General features: G+C 44.3%; 1 protein-coding gene across 1 annotated transcript in view; it reads left to right on the top strand.

The window, feature by feature from the left end:
• Nucleotides 1-4,423, top strand: part of Mapre2 (microtubule associated protein RP/EB family member 2) — a 93,540-nt gene extending 89,117 nt beyond the window's left edge. Inside the window, 1 exon segment of the mRNA XM_034518018.2 lies at nucleotides 4,111-4,423. Coding sequence (XP_034373909.1) covers nucleotides 4,111-4,185 — 75 coding nt within the window. The 3' untranslated portion in view covers nucleotides 4,186-4,423.
• Nucleotides 4,424-23,239: the final 18,816 nt, after the last annotated feature.

The following is a 23,239-nucleotide window of genomic DNA, read 5'->3' as shown; positions in this document are numbered from 1 at the left end:
GCATGAGGATGTTTAACCACCTGAGATGACAGAGGTGTCAGGCTTTCCCAGAGGGGACGTGGTTGAAAATCAAAGCGGATTGCATGTGTGCTCTTTGGCTAAACTGTCTGAGCGGTTTGGTTTCCCAGGAGTATTTGCTGGAGGAACTTCATTTTTCTTCTTGCTGGTGACTGGTCACTGCCTCTTAGAGTCAGGCAATCCCAGAATATGATGTATATGATATAAAACTCCAGATTAGAGCAGTAATCAGGTTATTCAGCCTTGAAGTATAGAGCATGGTGAAGTTTGCAGAACAGATGGATCGACAGTCAGGTATACATGCCTCTTTACCAGCCTCAGTATATTCCCCCTTCTTATGTAACTTGACCACGGTATCTTGGCTTAATCATGGCTTCCTGCCTGCTACTGCGTGGGTCCTCTCACAGAGGTACAACAGCTAGCAGAGGTAGACTAGCTGACAAACAGTTTGCTCATTTCCTGAGGTACTGTCGTGGAAGCCACTGTTAAAGTGACTGAAGACTTTCTTTCTCCTCAGCACTTTTTTGAGACAATCTGTTTCTGTCACTGGGGAATCTGCACTCAACTGGCCCTTGAAATGCTACTTGTCCAAGATAGATGCAGCTCCTACCTCAGGGGAACTCAGACCTAGGGAAGGACAGCCAGGGACTCAGCTGACTGGAAAATGTGGCAGATTGTGATAAATGTGACCACAGAGACACAATAACTTGTGTGAGACACACACTGCCTGAAGATCCCAGCAGACGTCACTATAAAGATGGCATTTGGGTTGGAGTTGAACTGTGACTAAGGACAGTTACAGAGCCAAGATGGGAAAGAAAAGCACAGCCAACTGTGGCTTGGCACCAAGTGGGGGTTGGGGGGGGAGGAGGCCAAGTGTCTGCCATTTAGGGATCGGAACATCAGCTTCTGGTGACCTCGTTACCTTCGTTTTCTATCACCATGGCCAAGATCATTCTTTGACACTCTCTCCCAACCTGCCTCTCTTTCTGAGGGGAAGAGAGTAAAAGTAAATGAATAGTAACATTGCTCCAGCTAAGCATTTAGAGACGTAGAGGGGTTGCCATGGAAATGTTAGTATTCATCTGGTGATATACCAGTGTATCAGTCCTGTGTTCAGCATAGGTTTTATCAAGCTAACCGCTGGGAGCCTATAGTGGCATTGTGAAGGTCCTAAGTCAACTTGTGCCCAAGTATTAGCAAAGCAGCTAAACAGTCATGTTAGCTATTTACCCCAGTATTGCCAAAAAGCATGCGCTGCTGATCAGCAGTCTCTGTAGGTGTGTGTCATCACCAACAGTTTCCCATGGCTGGCACTTTCAGCCTCGGGGTGGGAGAATGCTCTCTCCAGCTAGAGACTGCAGAGCCAGCTCCTTGTTCACCTTGACCTGAGGCGAGCCCTTGACTAGTGGTGAGCAACAAGGACCTGCAGCTTGTTCCTGCTCCGTGCTTAATGGATTCTGGTCCTCCTGCTTTCAGGCCTGAACTAACTGTGTTATCCCATAGTTAACTTCCAGCGGTGAGGAGATTCTCTGTAAACACAAAGCACACCCCAATGTGCAAGCTATACATAAGAACAATTATGTTAGAAAAGTGTGCTTCAAGCAGCTGAGGGCTGAGGATACAGTATGAAAGCCAGCATGGCAGACTGGGGGCTTAGGATGAGCAAGTCAGCATCCCCATCATATTGGAGGCTAGTGGCTACAGAGGAAGCTGGGTAGTAGTTACCAGCAGAATACACACAGAAGCAAGAAAGAAAGACAGAAGCTTAGCCAGAGGAGCAGGAGCCATTAATACAGAAGCAGGGTTAGGGAGAGAGACTTCCAGAGTACCTTTTTCATGTGGGGAATGGACCCTGGACCCTCCCACATTCCCCTAGAACAGAGGACTTCCTGCTCTGATTGAGGCCAGCACCTGCTTTCTGATCTCTGACCACCCACACTGCCAGTTTCCCCCTGATGTGCCACTGTTGGCCAAGGCCCTGACTCCTTAGGCTGAGAAGGCTGCTACTCCACATGTTGACAGAGGCAAAGCAACTGGCAGCTGATGCTGCCAAAAGAGCAGCCAGAGCAACACCCCGGGCCCTGGGATGGGAGGATCGGAGAAACAAGAGAGAGCAGGATTCTGCCCATACCTTCCAAAGATGGGACACCTTCCAAAGGCGGTGGCAATGGTACAGTCATAGGCATAGTCAGGGCTCACATTTACCAAATCAGGTGGCCAGTGACCAAGAGCCAATAAAGGGCAATGCTAGAATCAGTCTCAGGTCTTCAACTCGATGTCACTTTGCACTTTCAGCTGCTGTAGACAAGGTAACTGTCTACTGATTGTTTGCACATTGAAATATATTCCAAATGTTCTTGCACCAAGAAATTACAATCACAACTCACATTTACCATATTGACATGAAAAACATGAATCCGAGCAAGTTCCCAGCTCTAACTTACTGCTCCTCTGTTAGATGAAAGGAATGCAGTGCTGACTTGATCGGTGAAGCACACTTTACACTTGCTGTGTGTGTAGAGCAGTTGCACTGTAGCCCAGAGCCGCACAGGTCACAGATTGCAGAGCGGGCAGAGAACTCAGGTCAGTGCAGGTAGCCGTTACATTACTGGTCTCTGAGAAAGTGCCGTACAGCCTTGGCTGGTAGTCTGTCTTGGTCATTCATTCTGGAATCCATTTCTTCCCCTTGACGTGGCATATGTCGAATATTGTAGTGAATGAGATGCATTCAATTGAACAGGGCTGCCCATCTCAAGAACCTCAGTCTCCAATAGAAAAGGGCTCCAGACATCAAGATTCCAGTGAGTTTCCTTTGAGGAGTTGAGGGAGATGGTTGGTTTTGTTTTGTTTGTTTTTGCGAGGCTGGGGTCAAACCTTGTGAATGATGAGCACATGCCCTCCCACACCCCACACCCCACACCCCACACCCACACCCCACACCCCACCCCCACACCCCACACCCACACCCCACCCCGAGTGAGTCTTACAGATGCAGAAGGCGGAGGGAAGATACAGATCTGACACAGGGAGATGGTGAAATCCTGTCTGAATTGGATTTTAATGGCTTGCGTTGGCCTACAGGAAATAGCCAGGTAGGAAGAAGATAGGCTTGGCAGACCCAGAGTCAGTTTGTCACATGTCTGAATGTGTCAGCATGCATGCAAACTGAATCTTGAAGTCCTGGCTACTCCTGAGGGGCAGCTAGCTACTCTCAGTTTGCCTTACCCTTTCTGCTTAGGTGGTTAGAGAACTAATATTCTTTGTGACAAAAGCTGAGGCTGAGACGATGGCTGTGATCTGCTTCACTGAATAAATAGGACAAGTGGAGCCAAGAGGAGGAAAACTGACCCCATCTGCTTCCTAGTCAGGAGCAGAAAGTAAGCAGGTAGGGCCTCACACGCCCTGAAGATTCGTGGCAAGGTCCTGGAGCCACAGCTTCTAGCACAGTGCTGAAAAGGGGCCTCTTTACCTACAGCAGCCTGTGAAATGTGTTCTCACCCCTTTCCTTTCCCTCAGAAACTAACAGGTTACTTCTCTGGTGTCTTCAGTCTGCTTCATATTGGTGTTGGTGACAGAAACATCTCCTTCATGAAGACATTACCCAGCATGATGAATGGCAACATCAGAGGGACAGGAAATAGGTCAGAAGCAATGCATGATGGCTGTTGGGGAGGGACGAGCATTCTACACACCTTGTACAGGCCTGGGGTACTGTTTTGAGGCTTCTTTGTGGTTACAAGGCTGAGGAGTGGCTGTGTCTGGCTTATCATATCAACTCTTACTGAGGAGAGCAAAGTGTACAGCTTGTTCTATGAAGGTATCCTGGGAAACAGTTGGAAGAAGAGATGAGTTCTTAACGCCTGGTGGTTGTGCTTTCCAGAGCAGTCCTGCTTGGATGGCACTGGGATGTGAAGGTTTCCTGGATATGGGGTTGACACCAAAAAGCTGGGAAGCATTTGTGTGTTTGAGTTGTGCCTGAGCCTGGCACGCTCCGGAACCTGGGGTTTAGGTGATTCATCTGATTAGGTCTGATACCTCACAGGGCCTGGAAGTAAACCGTGTAGCTAAAACTCCTCCCCTATCCCACAGGAGGGCCAAACAGAAGAGCCGGAAGCAGAGGAGCAAGCCCGTGAGCAGCAGCCCCAGCAGCAGGAAGAGTACTGAACCGTCTCATCAGCTCTTGACACTTCCATCGTGCGTGGGGACTTTCCTTCCGGAGATTGGAACGTGTGTGGCCTGGAGCGAAGTAGAAGCCAGCTGTTCCCACCTGCTCCCATCCACAGCGATCTTGCATCCGCCAGCCATTGCTCTTGGTTCCCACTTCCTCTGCCAAGATGCATTAGCAGATGGCCACTCTGGTCAGCTCCCTGCCAGGTCATAGGGTCACATACCTTCAACTTCACCTCCTGGCCTGCTTGAGACTGGTTCTACTCCTCCCTCATACAGTGTTCCCGCCCAACACCACCACCACCACCACCATCACCACCACCACCACCACCCCTTTTTATCCTGGTGTGAAACAATGGTAATTTGATATATTGGTATTTATATTGGCATTTTCAACCCAGTGTCAGTAGATGTCACGCGCATTTGTGGTGCTTTGATGTTTTCGAGTCTAACCTCTCATAAATTTGGTCAGATAATTAATTGGAACAAAGGGAAACAGATTATTTGATATGAAAGCCATATGACAGTAGCTTGTGTCATGGGGAAAACAGTTTCTCCCTCTACTCACAACACTAAAGGGAAAAAAAATGGATTCAGAACTATGACTTCAGGGCCAGCAGTGTTGATAGAACAGCATATTAGACCACCACACAGTCGTTAGTTTTTCAGACATTCGCTCACAAGACAATACCATCTCAGCTTTGCCCTTACTCCGTGTGTCCCCACCCTCCTTCCCCCCAGGTTCTCCTGTTATTTTCTTTCTCAGGGTCCTTTCTTTGGTGGGGGTCCACTCCCCGAAAGATGTTGTCATTGGCAGTCTGCAGTTGCAAAGGTGGGTAAGGGTGGTCTCAGAAGGCAACGAGGCTTCCTGCCTCTTCCCTCTTCCTCCTTGTAAGGGCTTCAAACCCAAGTCCTCCAATTCACATTAAGGAATCCATACTAAGGAAAACTTGAGGGAGGTACCCTACACGCCAGCCTCCTGCACCGCGTCAGTGCTGGCTGCCAAGGTTGGAAGCGAAGACTTGATTGATAGCATGGTTTCAAGAGAGAAGTGTAGCCACACACAAAACCACCCATGACTCCCGTCACCTTCTGGAGTAAGGACTCCACCCTCTGCCACAAGGGGCCCTCCTTGTCACTGTCATTTGCTAAACCATGGCAATTCATAAACGGGAAACATTAGTGAATTGAAAGCATTCCTTGTTTTTTAAACTAATATTTGCACATTTCTTAGTCTCCTTCCTGATGGTCACCTGTCCTCCCCTTTTGACAGATGGAATTCTTTCCTAACTCCTTCCATTTTATTTGATTTTAGATTTAGGTTTGCTGTCTCTGGCCATATGGCCAGCAAGTGCAGAGAAATGAGAAACAAATGTGCCCACCACCCACCTTCCACTTAAAAGAGAAAAAAAATCTCAAAATAAATTTCTGAATTATGCATCATAAAGCTTCGAAATTTTCTTTATTAATTGATGGGATACCTTAAATTCTAGCGTTGAAGCTTCACAACAAGAGAAAGCTTTCCAAAATAAACCTTCACAGCAGCGTTGTGTGTAACTGAGGTCCATGTGGCAAAGATGGCTTGTATTTCTGAAATGATCACAACACGCTGTGCAGACGTGAACAGATGTTCCATGGTGTTTGGTTCTCCTTCCTTCTCTCTCCTGCTCATTCAGCCCGTCAGCGCATCTCTCTGAGGCTGGGAAGCCTCTCCCCTCGCAGTGACGTCCTCCCATGCCTGGCCGAGGTAGTGGCTGTGCTCCACAGAGCATCAGGCATCATGATGCTTTCCTGAGCCTTTTTTAGTCACTCACTTTGTTTTTGGTTTTTTAATAGCTATTATAAAGAGGTACAATAAGCAGCTATTCACAGATACCTGGGTGGTTCCTGTACCTGCCCAGGACATCTTAATACCCAGGGATGGGGGATTCATGGCCACACTCCTGTGAATGGGTACCAGGGAGTCAGGATCTTTCTTCTCCCAATACCTCTTGCTGGAAGCACTCTGTTCCTCCACCTCCCTGCACTACTAAGCTGGAGACCTACTGGCTACATGTCTGAAAAGAATGTCACCCTGGCTAGTGTAACTCCATCTTCCTTCCTAGTGGCTCAGGCCAGGCCATTCATCCATTTTAGAGAGAAGCCGTACCTCCTGTGTCCATCTTAAATATCTTGTGAAGTGCTATGTCCCGGATGGTGCCATGGATGTTTTGGGGAATCCTTTGCAGCTATTTCCACCCCTGACTCTGGGCATCCACCATTCGTGGATGGCAGAACATATTCATTCTCTTATCTTGGCATTCAGGCACACAGTCCTCTAAGCTCCAGCTCAGCCACAGAACATCACATTGGTCCAGAGGCAACCCAGCATGGGTCCCTGCTCCTCCCTCTCAAGAAGTTGATTTTTGCCTCAGTTTGCCCACACCCACTGTTGGCCGTAAGTGCTTCCATTACCACTGTCAGATTGGAAGTGATTGAAGCAAGGGATGAAGAGAAAGCTCCCATTCTAAGTAGAGAAGCAGGAAAACAATGTTCAAATTCAAACACCCTGTTGAACTGAGAGAAGTAAATTCCAGAAGGGAACCAAGATTTCCTCCCTTTGCTGGTGAGTGTTTTCCATTATTCCGTTAAGGTTTAATATGCATTCAAATTACTTTTACTAAACAGTACACCATAAAGCTTTGTTATATATTAAATGTAAACTGAAAGGAATGTACACATATGTATTGTTAATTATAAATATCGATAAGTAATGGCATAGTAGATGAAGAGGTCTTATTCAGATGCATCACGTTCATTTGACATTACCCACCTATTGTCGCATGGTAGGATAGCTTTTTGTCTCTGAATATGTGAATAACTTGACTTGCGTTGATCTTTTTACATATTTATAAAAAAAAATATATGTTAAAATCTGCCTGGACTTAAAGATTCTTGCGTTCTTATCTGAACAGTTGTCTTCCAGTGAGTACTTGTCTGTGTGACAGGATATCTGTGTGGATTCACAGATCAGTAAATACTCTGTTGCTGACTTACACAGGGAAAGGGAAGGTTTCTTCATATGTGTTGATGGATAGTGTTTTAAAGGGAAGTACAGGTTCTTACTTGAAATCAAATGTAACAACTGTAATATCTTAGAATTTACTGTTGTTTCAATTTTACTAAGTGTCATAGTTAAGATTACTGTTTCGGTGATGAAACACTATGACCAAAAGCAACTTGGAGAGGAAAGGTTTTATTTGGCTTACAAATCCTGAATCATTCACTGAGAGAAGCCAAGACAGGAACTCAAATAGGGCAGGAACCTGGGGGCAGGAGCTGATGCAGAAGCCATGAAGGGGTGCTGCTTACTGACTAGCTTCACATGGTTTGCCTATTTTCTTATAGAACCCAGGACCACCAGCCTACAGATGGCACCACCCACAATGGACTGGGCCCTCCCCCATCAATTACTAGTTAAGAAACGCCCCACAGACTTGCCTACATGAAACGTTTCCTCAGTTGAAATTCCTTTTTCTCAGATGACTATAGCTTGTGTCAAGTTGGTATATAAGTTTCATTCCTCTACAGAACACTCACTAATACACTAATAATAATTTCTATCAGAAGGACCCCAGCGCTTTGTATGCTGTGTGTCACTCTCCATTGATTGCTGAGTCTCAACAGCAATTTAGCAACATAAGCTATAGATGGAATACAGAACTTAAAACTACTGAAATAAATGGAAAAGACATATACTAAAATTGGCCCAGCAGAGAAGGGAGTCCCTGAGGTACCAAAATATGTAAGAAACCAATGACAGAGAAAGGTAGGAGCCCCTCTGACCTCAGGTTACCTGCAGCAAAACAGAGCATGTGCAGGATGGGGGTCAGGAGGAGTCAAGATCACCAAGTGTTAGAGAAAGCAGATGCTGTGTAAATGAACGATTAGGAACTGTTTGGGCCCAGAGCCTCAGACCTCAGACCTTCCCAAGATCTCTGGACAACTGCAGTCCTTGGGAGTGCCTTTCCCTTTCTTTTCTTTTTTTCTTTTCTTTCTTTTTTATTATTATTATTAATCATTCCATTCATTTACATCTCAAATGATACTCTACTTCCCGGTTATCCCCTCTACCAACCCCTCATCCCATGTTATCCCACTTCCTGGTTACCCCTCCACCACCAGCCCATCCACATCTGCCCTCCCCCTCCCTTTTGCCTGTATGAGTTCATTTCTTCACCTGCACTAGAGCCTACTTGCGTTGGATTCCAGTGTCTACTGAAGACCAGCTGAGCCTTGTGGACTAAAGAACTTTTGGATTCTTGGAACTTACCTTTCATAAGCAGCTATTGTTAGGTTAGCTGGACCACAGCCTGTAAGCTATTTTAATAATTCAGCTTTAAGCACTGGATCTCATGACTTGATGCCAGTGCAAATATGCATATATGAGATTTGTTAGGATATATTAAGGATATATAATCTTTGTGTGTGTATTATATGTATGTATATATATATATACACACATTATATGTGTGTGCATCTCATACACGTGTGTGTATATAATTAATATGTATATATGTAGGGAAATAGATTCATCTTTTTTCTATAAATTCTGCTCCTCTAGAGAACCCTGACTAGTCCAGTACTCTAAAATAGGCAGCTTCCTTACACTGAACTTGAAGGCTGTCACCGGTAAACACTGCTAATGGTTTCCGGTGCTAAGGCAGTGCCAGAAGGCATCTCTGGGCCTCTCTGAGCCTCTCTGTTCCTGTTTTGCTGAACTGGGAACTCAGAGTTTTGCAGTGTATGCCTGAAGGGAAGCTGAGCTGAAAGAGAAAAACTACAGATGCCCCAAGGACCTTCAAGCATCCAGGACATGGGCTCTGAGTGCTGGCCTGAACTCTGACACACCCTCATAAGCAAAGGCAGGCCCAGCTGAGGTTAATAGCCTGACAGTCTGGCTTTTTATTTCCTCTGAAAGAAGATGTGATGTCTGTTCAGGTTGCCAAATTTTAATCTCATAATCAGGTTTCTTGTAATGTTTTGAACGCCTTTATCAAGACTAAGTATAAATTTTGTGTTTCTGAAAAGTAATGACACATTAATATACCTTTAAGTAGGAACCAGCCCTAGTCCTGTGTGCTCTTCCAGAGAATTACAAGCCAAGAGCATACTTCCTCCTGAGCGGTAACCTCACACCCTCACACAGTAGCCTTGCCTCAGGGCTGGGAGGTCATCTACACAAAACAAAGGGTTTTAAAGGTAGGTTTCTAAGGCTGAGTGTACAGCTCAACTCTAGAACACTTACTCAGAGGGTTTGAGGACCTAGGTTCAATCCCCAGGAGCAGATTTCTCTTGGTAAACGGTTGGTAACTCTGACTGCTGAGTGACCCTATAGGAATTAGGAAGTACTGGAAAATCCACTTTTATATGTGAAGAATTTCCCTTGATCTCTTCCAGTGTGATTTAGACAAACGTACTGTGACCTCCACTAATGGAAAGTCTGCACCCCAAAAAATACCAAATAGAGTGAGTTATGTTATTTTTTTTCAATTTTTTTGCAATAATAACATAAATAATAAGTTTATTTTCATATTGTTGTTCTTCTTGTTGTTGTTGAGAGAGGATCTTACTGTGTAGCCTTGGCTGGCCTGAAACTCAGGATATAGATCAGAATTCACAGAGATCCACCTGCCTCTGCCTCCTGAGTGCTGGAATTGCAGGCATGTGCCAGCATATCTGACCTTGTATATCATCATCACCGTCAGGGGTGCGTGTAGCACACGTGGAGGTCAGAGGACAACAGTCAAGAGTCAGGTTCTCTCTGTCCACCATGGATTTAGAGTATCACAGCAAATATCTTTATCTTCTGAGCCATCTCACCAGACCCTCATTAGTCTTTTTTTTCTTTTCTTTTACTGGATATTTTCTTTACTTACATTTCAAATGTTATCCCCTTTCCCGGTTCCCCCTGGAAATCCCCTAGCCTATTCCCCCTCCCCTGCTTCTATGAGGGTGCTCCCCCACCCACCTACCCACTCCTGCCTCCCTGCCCTGGCATTCCCCTACACTGGGGCATCTAGCCTCCTCCCATTGATGCCTGACAAGGCCATCCTCTGCTACATATGCACTGGAAAAATGGGTCCCTCCATGTGTTCTCCTTGGTTGGTGCTTTAGACCCTGGAAGCTCTGGTCAGTTGATATTGTTCTTCCTATAGGGTTGCAAACCCTCTCAGCTCCTTCAGTCCTTTCTCTAACTCCTCCATTGGGGACCCCATGCTCAGTCCAACGGTTGGCTTCGAGCATCTATGGGTTAAAGTATGTTGTAACTTTAATTTTTCAAATCCTATTTTTAATGATGGTTCTTAAACACTTTAACCTCCCTTATACCCACCAGAGGTAGTGGGAAAGAAAGGATACATGGGAAGTGGACCTGTTTAGAAAGGTTTTTGGAGCAACTCCTGTCTGTGTTGTCTGGAAATCAGCAGTTCAGTCCACACGTTGGTAGCAGCAGCTCAATCCACTCACAAACACTTCATGGATACACCAGCAGTCCAGTTGAGTGGAGTCAGGTTAGCAAGCAATTACATGACCTAGCAGAAACAGCCAGGCCTCAGCCTCAGCTTGAGTCAGCAGGAGGGACCCAGAAGGACACCAGGAGAAGGTCTTGGCTATGCCTCTCTCAGGGAAGTGAAGACCAGCGAAGATGTGAGACCCACAAATGTTGCACAGGTAGCTGTACCAGCAAGCCAAGCTCTGTCTCCATCACTCTGCAGAGTCCTATTTATACCCTCCAAACATCACAGGTCCTCCATGTGCCTTGACTCAGCACATTTATCTAATCAGCCCAAGTACAAGGAGTCCCAACTAATGAAACTCAACTATGCAATGTAAGGCGAACTGATACATGCTCGTCGTTAGCAAAGAATCCTTTATCATGTGTCTTTTCACGTGCTTGCTTTAGCAGAACATCCTCTCTCCTGTATCTGCTTCAGCCACACATTCCTTCACAAATCTACCTTAGTCTTTCACCTGTGTCTGCTCCAGGAAAACACTCTTTTATGTGTTTGCCCTAGCAAAACACTATCCAACACAACTGACTCTCCAAAGAACCCTTAAGTTTCCATATCAGTATGTCAAGACAGACTCATTGTCCAGTCACACTAGCCTGAAGAGAGAGTGTGAAAGAGAAAGTCAATATGGATTTTACCAGGGAACATTATTTTTTTCAATTTTCTTGAGAGAATAGTTCTGAAGTGAGACAGAATGCTTCCCTGTTCCAGCTTCTACCTGAGATGCTGAAGCATCCTCAGTTTGCCTGAGCATCTGAGGGTATGCTGAGAGGCTGCCCTTGTAGATCTAAAGGGTTTTCCCTTATTTGACAGCAAAATGAAGGAAATCAAGCAGTGTTTTTAGTAAGCATAATTTTTAGTAAGCAAAAACCACACTGCAGGTAACTCCTGTGTATAGTTAGAACAAATAGTTTTCATTACTTTATAGCCAGTTTACGTTTAGCTTCACAAGTTCACCTCCAAGGACAAGCTATACATTACATTTGTCAGATGGCCTTATGAAGTGACATCATTGACAGCCAAGAAGCTAGTGGTGTGGTAATCTCGAATGTCTATTCCCTACCTGGCATACAGGCTGCTATGAAGTCCTCCCCTGTCATATTCTTGTGTGGCTGTCTTCTGTGTCACATTCCACAAAGCAGTAAAAAAGAAAATATCAGGGTGGTAAATGGATGCATAGGAGCAGCCCCGGTCTACCCCGGGGTGTTTGGGAACACTTCACTGCAGGATTTATGAAAGCTATACTAGGGTTCAAAGCTGTGTCTCTGAGGTTTGCTGGCCAAAACCCCCTTACTAGAAGCCACACAACACGGCTTCTCTCTGAAAGAACGAGAGTAGAAAGGGACAGCAGGATGAGACATAACCCCTCCCCCTTTTTTCCTACCATAAGAGGGTTTTTAGAACCCTTCTGGGGTCTTCCATGGGTTGTCCCTGTTTTTACTATCAGCTGTATTTGGCCAATAAAACCAGCCCTCCTAAAATGAGGTTAGTCACAGGCTGGACCTGTCTTCATAGGACAAGTGAGGTGAGAAGCCAGGTCCTGCATGGGAGCTCAAGATCCACAGAGCCAGGGTGAGGGAAGGCTTTGGAAGCATCGCATGAAGATCCACCATCCACACAAAAGAGGCAACCTTGCCAAGGTCCTTCCCTGTCAGCTGACAGCCACTGGTCAGGTGACTACTCCAGAGAGCCTGTGTCCTACAAACCAGAGAAGCTGGAGGCTGCATCACAGATAGTGCCCGTTGGCAGGCACAGTTCTGGGAAGAGAAGGACATACAGCCTCATGTGTTGTCTAACTGGGATAAGACAACGCTTGGGAATCTCCCCAAGAAAGCACAGGAGGGGAAAATCACCACGTCCAATCTTCTGTTCTCCAATTTTGCTTTGTAGGCAGGCAGCTGTAGCCCTGCTGCCCTGGAACTTACTGTGTAGACCAGGCTGGACAAGAACTCACAACAATCCTCCTGCCTCAGTCTCCCGTGGGCTGAGATTATAGCATAAGCAACCATACCCAGCTTTCCAATTTGTCCTTAAAAAAATCAAACATCAAGTATGAAGGCAGACCAGCAGACAGAAGCAATCTTTTTCTCTTAAAACCATGTCACTGGTTCCTGTGTCCTGGTGGTACCTACAGGAAGAGAGTTCTGGACCTAGCAAGTTCAGGTTACCTGCCTCAGGGATGAGAGAAGACAAGCCCTTCACACTTTTTTTGTCATTTGTTCTTCTTCTTTTTTTTTTTTTTTTTTTTTTTTTGGTTTTTTGTTGTTGTTGTTGTTTTAAGCAGCATATTATACACAATTAAAGCAAAGAGAAGAGAATGGAAGAAAAGAGGGTCGAAATGAAACCAAACATGAGGTTTGTAGTTCTATACACACCCCATCCCCTAGACTCTACCAGGACTGAAGGGAAGACAATCCCGAGTATCCAAGTAGCCAACACAACCAAGGATAAAATCATCGCTTAATTGAAAGTGTCCATTAGAACTGGGGAGTGGCTCAGCTGGTAAAGTGCTTGCCTTGCAAGCCTGGTATAGTTGCACGTGCTAGTAATCTCAAGGAGATGGAGATAGGCAGCTCCCTAGAGCTCACAATCTCAGCAGCCTAGCACATGTGACAAGTGCCATGCAGTGAGAAACTATCTCTCAACAAAAAAAAAAGAAACAAGTGGTTGGCTCCTAAGGAACACCACCCGAGGTTGTCCTCTGTCCCCACCCCTCCTACACCCTCACTGTATATATCCAGTATATATCAGTAAGGGCACTGATGCTAAGGCCTGAGGAATTTCACATACACACTTATGCACTCTCACACACACACATGTACATACAGACACACATGCATATACACACACACATGGATACATACACACACACACTATCCATGAGATAAGCATATGCCAGTAAGCACACTGATTCTAAGGCCTGAGGGATTTCAGCATAGCTCCTGCTAGATGCCATCCTAAGGTGATGTAGGGAGCCTAATTTTTAACCACTCTTTCAACACAGAAAGTGACTGCCCTAGCTAATCCTGGTGGCACAATGGCAAGATGCACTTCAGTAGGATGCAGTCCTTCAGGGACCAACTGGGCATGTAACAGTTCCTGGGAACTGGCTTGCATCCCAAGACAAAGAAGTAGTCAAGGGTGGGGGGAGAGGACCAGCCCTGCCAACTGCTTGTAGTGTCAATGCAGCTACATACTGGATGGCAGGGTGTGGCCTTCTGTGGCCCAACTAACCAGAGGGCAGACGCTGAATGCTGCTGAGTAAGGGACCTGTCTTTCCCAGAAGTCAACAGACAGGGGTGGAGCGGCTCTCTGGGTAATGCTGGGGATCCTGGCCACACAGGCCACCTCCCCATCCTGGGGATGAGGAAGGGACAGTCTCACAGGGACACAAGCTTACCAGAAGCATGGCCTCAGCTTCTGGCAAGTTTCTTTTTGTTTGTTTGGTATTTCAGTGTAAAACAATTGGCTTTTAATCTTTGGAGTTTTAAAATTATGCTGGAGAAGCCATGGGTAGAACTCAGTGGTAGAGCGTTTGCTTAGCACACGCAAGTCCCAAAATCACCATCCTCAGCACCAAACAGTTAAGTGAAATTAAATCTGAAAGCCAGTCCTGGAGAAAATTCTCTGACAGCTGGTGAGTTTCCCAAGTCTAAATGTGAAAGGAGACTGGGAGACAGCAAATCATGCTGTATCTCCAAAGCCACTCCACTGTGCAAAATGGCTTCACACATGCTATCTATGCAGAGGAAGAAGACCTGAGAAGTGTGTGAGCGGGCGCCTCCCAGCTGCACTGCCTCTAACTGTATCATTTCAGTAAACTGACATCCATTCTTCCTTTCTTTGGTTTTGAATTTTTATTACATTTATTTATTCTGGGGTGGGGCATTCATGCCAGAGTTTGCACAGAGAGGTCAGAGGACAAGTTTCCAAGAGTCAACTTTCTTTTTCCATGTGGGTGCCCTGCAGATCAAACTTAGGTCTTTGTGCCTGGTGGCAAGCACCCTTACCCACTGATCATCCACCTTGTGGGCCCTATAAATTTGATAATATATAGTATACCTATCTTACACAGCTGTTTTGAAAAGCAAACTAAAATGACAGATATAGAATACTTTGCATGGAGTAGATAATAAGTTATAGCTATCTTTAGTAATCTTGACTTCAATAGAAGCCCTGTGAGGGAGGTAATATATAACATTGTTCTATTACTACAGTATATAAATATCACATGTATATTAATAGTGCTATATTACCCTTGTGCCAAGCATTGCAGCACTGTTCCAGCCTGCAGCTCAGACAGCCCCAGGCAATGTGTGCTAGTCACATGATCCTGAAAGGCCTTCTCACCCAAGAGTTGTATTAGGAACCCAGAAATCACATAGTTTGAGCCTCTAAGCTAAGTAATTAGATGTTCTCCTACCCACCTCTTTCTGTGGACTGCACGTCAGGAACCTTCAAGGTGGGAGCTTAAGCCAAAGGCTGGAAAGGGAGGAAGCCTCAAGGACGGCTGTGGTGATCAGGAGTCAAATATAAACTTGGTCTAAGACAGAAAGGCAAAAATGGCCAACAACACAGAAGAGCAGACCCTCAGGAGAGAACTAAGGAGGATTTTAGCTAAGACTTTCTAAGTCCAGTTAGGTTCACTACCCGTTCCATGCCTAACTCCCCCAGCCTGCAACTGAGCATCCAGCCATGTGACAGCACTTCAGCAAAGACTCCGAGTGGGCACTGCCCAGCTATGCCATGGGGCCATGGGAAACTGAAACATGCCATAGGCAACCACAGGCAATTATGGAACCATGATGATTATGAAGGGCAGATTTTATTTTGATGCGTGTACAGGCATCATACAAAAGGAATGTGGTTGCTATAATAGATGTCAAATGATTCAAGCGTATCGCTTTAGTAAGCTTCACAGAATATAAATGTAAAAGAAGAGAATTAGACCATATGATTTCTGAGTTACCCTCGAGGTCTAAGAAATTCTCATTCCTAAAAGCAATATGTCAAAAGAATGGCTTTGAGCTACATGCCCCTTTCCATTCACTCCCAGACTACATTAAAAGACCATGTGTTGACCGTGTACACTCTGTCTTGGCTGTGACATCAGTTTTGAGGCAGTGACGCCCTTCCCAACCTTTTCCAATGGCTTCACATGATGACTTGGACTGAAGAGCCAGAACCACACTGAACCAGAGACAGAACTCTGATGTCAAATTCATCTGGCCAACATCTTTTGGCACAGATGATTGAGCTACCATGTGTCAAGGTGGTAGGGAGGTGTCATAAGCTAAAGAAAGCTCATTAAAAGTTGCCATTATCTATAAAAGCTTCCTCTTCCTGCCCTGCTGTCTCTCCCAAACTTCCTTCTGAAAACACCTTCTTTGTATTGAGGGCTGGGAAACCTGGGCTCTGTCCAATGAAGAGGTTATAGGAAATGTGCCCTTGGAATAAATGTCTTTCATTTGTTGTAATTTGAAAACCAGCCTTGGGTCATTTAAAGCACATATTTTACCAGACAAACTGTTCACTTTTAACATAGAAATCACACTCCCTACCTTCCTCTATACTCCCAACTTGTAAACATTGGAGAAGAGAGACTAGCCATTGACTCATTCATCAGGATAACAGCTCTTGGTAGCCTGGTGAGATCTCAGAGCACACTGCTGTAGACACTTGTGATAACACCATGGGAATCTGGTGATTGTTATGGGTTCAATGTGTTCCCCCAAAGTGTGTGTTACCAACTCAATCCCCACACATGAGTGATGGCAGGTAGGGAGGTGAGGGAGTCCTAAGCACTAAATCCCTCATGAGAAGGGATTTAGTGCCCATCGTGAAAGACTTTGAAGATGTGATATATATATATATATATATATATATATATATATATATATATATATAATCTTACAGTGACTTAATAATGAGGTGATGCATCTCCCTCACCCTTAGTCTCCACAGCCTCCAAAACTATAAGAACGGCCATGTGGGTTGGCTAGTTGGAGTTAAGAGCAGCCCAGACAAACATGTCAAATTATATAATGGGATTATTGGCTGGGAAATAGACATAACAGTGTAAAGGATAGATATCTGTTCAGCCCTTGTGCTGATTAAGGCTTATTATAAATATAAAAATTGTATGTGTTTTTTATCTGGGAACTGAACATTCAAGGTGGGATAGAAACCCCAGATTGGGATTAAAATTTTCTATAACAACAACAACAAAAAATGATACCACTTTATCACAGGTTAAAGCTTAGAGACTGAATCAATTCTATCAACAAAAATTACAGGGCAGTGTTTAATTTAGACTCTTCTTATATAAATCCACATGACTAAACCCAAAAAGTGATGAACCAGAAGCAAAAAAGGCCAAGTTAGAAAAAACATAGCAACCTTGTACCCAATGTTTCTCACAAAGTGATCCTTGAACCCTTGCAGTCCCTAAGTGTCCTCCACTGAGTCCTTGGAACCAACACTTGTCTTCACGGTGATGCTAAGATATTATTTACCTTTTACACAACTCTTTCGTAGGTACACAGTAGATCTTTCCTACATCTAAATGTGGGGGGAGGTGGGGTATCCCAGCAAACAACACAGAAGCAGACACAATGGTCCACCTGGCCAGGAGCACACTCTCAGTAGCTGCAGACAGCCAGGTTGAGACTAGGAGAGAAGCTGTTGCATCCTAGGTTGGATGGCAGATGCTGTAAGCTGAGATGTCCTGCAAACTGCTGTGAAGGTGAGGAGTCAGAACCAGTGATGCTCAAATGACACTGTCAATAGGACAAAAACAATCTACAGATTGAGAAAAGACCTTCACTAACCCCATATCTGATAGAGGGCTAACATCCAAAATATACAAAGAACTCAGTAAGTTAGATTCCAGAGAACCAAATAACCCAATTAAAAATGGGGTACACTTACTGACACAAATTGGTATAGTTATACTTTAATTGTATTTTGAAAGGAAAGTTTTATTTTAACAGGAAGGGTAATATGTAGGAGGAGCTAAGGTGGGAGGAGTAAGGAGAGGAAGAGAAAGAGTAAGGAGAGGAGGAGGAGTTAGAAGATGGGGGGTGGGAACATGGAAGCGGATGTTCGTGTGTCAAAGATAGTTGGTATATCTAGGTAGGGTATTGGGTTACACTTCTGATTGTATGGGCCTCTTGTTATTGAGCATTACCAAACTTATGAAGCCTTTGATCAACATTTTAAAAAATTGTATAAAAGCAAAAAGGAGGAGGGGGGATGGAATAGGGGTTTTCTAGAGAGGGGAAATGGAAATTCTGGCATGGCATCTGAAATGTAAATAAAATATCCAATAATAAATAAATAAATAAAATGGGGTACAGAGCTTAAACAGAGAATTCTCAACAAAGGAATCTTTAATGGCTGAAAAGCACTTAAGGAAATGTTCAACATACTTAGTCATCAGGGAAATGCAAATCAAAATTACCCTGAGATTCCACCTCTCACCAATCAGAATGGCTAAGATCAAAAATTCAAGCTACAGTAGATGCTGATGAGGATGTGGAGAAAGAGGAACACTCCTCTACTGTTGGTGGGATTGCAAACTGGTACAACTACTCTGAAAATCAGTCTGGTGGATCCTCAGAAAACTGGAAATAATTCTACCTGAAGACCCAGCTATATCAGTCCTGGGCATATACTCAAAAGAAGCATTTTGGGAGCAAGGTGGAATAGTGCAAGAGAAACTCCATAGAATCTACACCAGTGAAAACTCTAGTAGTGGAGGACAAGGAGCCTGAGACAGCCATCCTTTCTACCCTGTCAAGGCCTCAGGTGGAGGGACTAGGACACCAACCAAACCTCTGACCTACAGTTTGTCACGCCTGGATGATATCCTGTGACTGGAGTCTAACATAATCATCATCAGATAGACTTCATCCAGCATCTGATGGGAGCAGATGCAGAGACCCACAGCCAAACATTAGGTTGAGCTCAGGGAGTCCTGCAGAAAGGAGGAAGGATCGGAGAAGCCAGAGGGACTGAAGATGCAAGAACAAGACCCACAGAATCAACTGACTGGGACTCAAGTACGCTCACAGAGATCATGAAGCCTGTAAGGTTCTGGCCTAGGCCCTCTGCATAAATATTATGATTGTGAAACTATGTGTTCTTGTAGGACTCCTAACAGTGGGAGTGGAGGTTCTCTGACTCTTTTGCCTGCCTTTTGGACACTTTTTCTCCTACTGGGTTGCCTCCTCAAACCTTGATATGAGACTAGATGCCTGGTCTTACTGGAACTTCTATGTTGTGTTTGGTTGATGTCCCTGGAAGATCTGCTCTTTTCTGAAGGCAGGTGAAGGTGGATGAATCTGGAGGAAAGGGGGTGGAGGTGGGGAGAGAGTGAGGAAAAGAGACTGGAGGGAGGAGAGGAAGGTAACTGCAGTCAGGATGTAATATATGGGAGAAGAATAAATAAAGGGACAAACAGAGAGTCCGTGACTCTCAGGGAGATCTGGGAGGGATATATGTGAGAGTCTGAAAGAGGACAGGGAAGAAAGACATTATATTATAACTTCAGAAATTAAACATGTATGAAAGACAAAGGGGGGCATAATTTGGCTCACAGTTTCATTGGATGTTAGACCATCATGGTGGCAAGACCATGCCAGAAGGAACAGTTCAGTTCATGTTGGGCCAGATCATCGTGACAAACAGAAAAACGAAAGTGAGATCAGAAGCAGACCCAGCTAAAACCCTCCAAGGCCTCACTTACTGACACACTTCTGCCAGACAGGACCTACATAACAAGATTCTACAACTCTCAAAACAGCACCACCTGCTGGAGACCAGGTATGTGAACACATGATCCTGTGAGGAATGGTTCACATAAAACCATAAGAATCTTCTGAATACATGCAGCTTTAAACTTAAATAAGATGCAGAAACCACAACACATCCTGAGACAACTATAATTACCTCAGCCCTGTGAGGCATGACCTGCTGTTGCCAAAGACAGATAGCTATGGGATATGCAGTGTCAAAGACGGCCAAGCTGATCAAAAATCTTTGTTCAAGGACTCAGACCACCACTTTGGAAGAGAATTTGTTAGAAATAGGACCTGCTGGAGCCTAGTGGCCTTTTTCACACTAGAGAAAGCATGCCAGATATCTTGCCTGACCAACATGTTACAAGGGATAAAGCCACCAAGAGAGGGAACAAGTTATGCTACATTGAGGGGAGCAAAGTTTCCTACAACCTCTTTAGGGTCCTCTTTTGATCAACTTTACATACACACACACACACACACACAACATACACACTTTCTCACACACTCACACACACTCATAGACTCACACACACAAATATACACTTTCTTGTACATTCATACACACCCTCACACTCATACACACACACACACACCATATTTCCTACTAATTCTCAGAAGTCTGATACACTTTCATTTTCACTACATGAATGTCTCTGAGCTAAATCCAACCTTATAAAACCATCCCAGTCCTCACTGTTGACAACATCCTGCTCTCCCTGTTTGCTGTCATTTCCTCTTACCTCTGACCTCCTACTACCCACTGGACAAGGGTGAAAGTTCATAACACATATGAGAAGAGAGAGTGCAGAGTCTTGGTATTGCCTTTATCCTGCCCCTTGTTCCACAAATTCTCTAAGCCCAGCTAGGAGCAGCCATCCTTCTCAGAAAAGATGTTCTTCTCTGGGCAGAGGACCCACGTCAAGCAGAAACTCAGCAATCCACATGGCTAGTGAGTTTCCCATGTGCTATTCTAGTTGACACTATTCTCAACATGTACTTTCCCCATCAGTACATTCTATTTACCTTGCTTTGTCTATCCTGCCTTATAAATGACGTGTAGAATCTGGCCAAAGGCAAGGCATGACAATCAGGAGTCGGGAATAAATTAATTACAAACTATACCAAAGTAAAACTTATAGAGGTAACAAAGTTCTTTACCAGATACACCATGTTGTTGCCCACAGTGGCAGTAGCATCATTGACACAATAAATGTTGCCATTAGTACAGTTTACATTTGTTATTTTAAAAGGACCAGCTGATATGGATTGTTTTGAGTTTTTAAAAACCAGATGCCTACCATTCCTAAAGAGCACAATGATACAAACTTTCAAAGAAAATTTCAAAGAAAATCTCAGTACCAAAACAATAAATGATGTTAGATGTTGTTTCCCAGGTTGTTGGTTCTACACACCATAGCTTTGTACCACATGTAACATTGGCACATTCACAGGTACACAGCAGAGGGGATGTGAATAGAACTTCAAAGTGCTTATTGGACAGTGAAGTTGTACAGATACTGCCAGTCCTGAGAGTCCTGAGCTAAATGCTACAAGAGTCTGTGGAAGCCATATAGACCAGCCATAAACCCCTGTTGTGGAATGCAGTCCTCAGGGCAGATCATGGTCATTACCCTCCTGAACTTTCAGCAGCTGTAATTACTTGTATGAGACCTGAAGAAGACTGGACACATTGACTTCCCACCATAGAATAGAGGAGGGCATCACAAGACCTTGCTCCTCCCAGAAGATATCTAGGCAGTTAACAATTGCTAGTAGGGAGAAACTTATGAGGTCCCTCTCCTTCCTGGTATATACCCAGTTAAGAGTTGCTGATTATGATCGTTTGGATATGCTTGGCCCATGGGAAGTGGCACTATTAAGAGATATGGCCTTGTTGGAGAAGGTGTGGCCTTGTTGGAGGAAGTATGTCACTATGGGGGTGTAGTTTGACATTTTATGCTCAAGCTCCACCTGGTGTGTAGGAGACCTCTGTCCTGGCTGCCTGAGGAAACCTCCTGACTACCTTTGGATCAAGATAGAGAACTCTTAGCTACCCCATCACCATGCCTGCCTGCATGCTGCCATGCTTCCCACCATGACAATAATAGACTAGCCTTCTGAGACTATAATCCATCTCCAATTAAATGTTTTTGTTTATAAGAGTTACCTTGGTCATGGTGTCTCTTCACAGTAATAAAACCCAAAATAAGGCACTGAGGAAAAGAGATAACTTTTTTTCTTCAATAACATAACTGCCTATAAGTTGTCCATGTTCCTTCTGTGATGAACCCCGTTTAAGCTTATTGGTTCACCAAACAACCTCTGGGTAGAATCATTTGTCACTAGTGCTCTCTATCTAGGATGAGTGAGCATTTGTTTGTCTTCTCAGGAAAAGTTCACATAACACATGCAGTTGCCTGGACGAATGTCAGAATGATGCCAGTCACCTGCCTGCTTTGACCAGTAGTTACCACATCCCAGGAGAAGCACTATTCCATCTCTGGACATCTCTGGCCATGTCATAATTAGTCATAATTACAAGAGCACAAAAATCTGTGGTGCCTGAGGACATATGCATGTGTTTATTTTCCTCAGTAACACAAATAAATACAAATGTCTGCCATCACATAAATCTGAAGGGAGCATACTTTTCAACAGGTTTTTTTTTTTTTTTTTTTTAGACTATAGAACATATCACTAGGGCAGTAAAGAATCAATACATAAACCACATACAAAGATTCACAGAATGTGCCCACACTATACAGTAGGTGTTTTCCATCTCTTAAATAAACTTGCTACTAAGCTGAAATAAAAACTCAGACAGTTGGTTAAGCAACAAGTAGACATGGATGGGTTCACTATATCAGAGTCACTGGTCAGATGCTATTCTCCTCTGATGAAAGACGGTTATAATGCTGCACAGAGAAGAACCTGGATACTGGAAGAGTCACTGAGCTGCCCACATGATTTGTGGAAACCTGTGAAACGGTGCAATTTAAAGGGAAAAGCACAGGCAGTGTGAACTCAAAGTGTGCTAGAAAGTGATATCTCAGCTACACCATCCAGGTAACAAACTGACACAGCTCAAAACAAGAACCCTCAGGAAGGGCACTTTTCCAACAAACACTTCATTTTTCTATCTCTGTTTGTTTTTCTGTGTCTTCCCCCACCCCCCCAGATGAGATGTTTTCCCCTCAAACACTGCAACAGTTTAAGGGTTTGTCATCTGTGTAAACAGCCTTAAATATATCCCCTCTCCATGTATATACTCAAGATTACAACTTGTAGTTTCTGAGTTTAATGAACACTGAAGTTAGACTGTTTCCCATTACAAAGAGAAGAGGAGCAGAGCAAAGTGAATGAGTGTTCAAATCAAATAAAGCCATTCTAACATCTGGGTTACATTAGAAGAGACACCAGACAAAACACTGACTCTTGAGATTAAATCTAAATTTCCTGCCGGAGTTCTGAAAGAGCTTGAGAGTCTAGGTCCACAAAGCAACAGAGAAAAGTGATCCAAAAATGTCCTCAGCCCAAGATTCAAGAGCTACTTAGCTATTTCTCTAAATCACTGATGCTGATTTGGAGAAATAGCTGATTTAGTCAGCAATTACCCAACAGACACACAAGCAAAATTCAGTAAGAATTCTGCTTTATGATCAAACCTCCCCCCACACTACAGGATACACACCTGGA

This window comes from Arvicanthis niloticus, chromosome 14 (genome assembly GCF_011762505.2).
Source record: "Arvicanthis niloticus isolate mArvNil1 chromosome 14, mArvNil1.pat.X, whole genome shotgun sequence".
Classification (NCBI taxonomy): Eukaryota; Metazoa; Chordata; class Mammalia; order Rodentia; family Muridae; genus Arvicanthis; species Arvicanthis niloticus.
The sequence above is the reverse complement of the archived record's forward strand: the minus strand, read 5'-3'. Positions and strand labels throughout refer to the sequence as shown.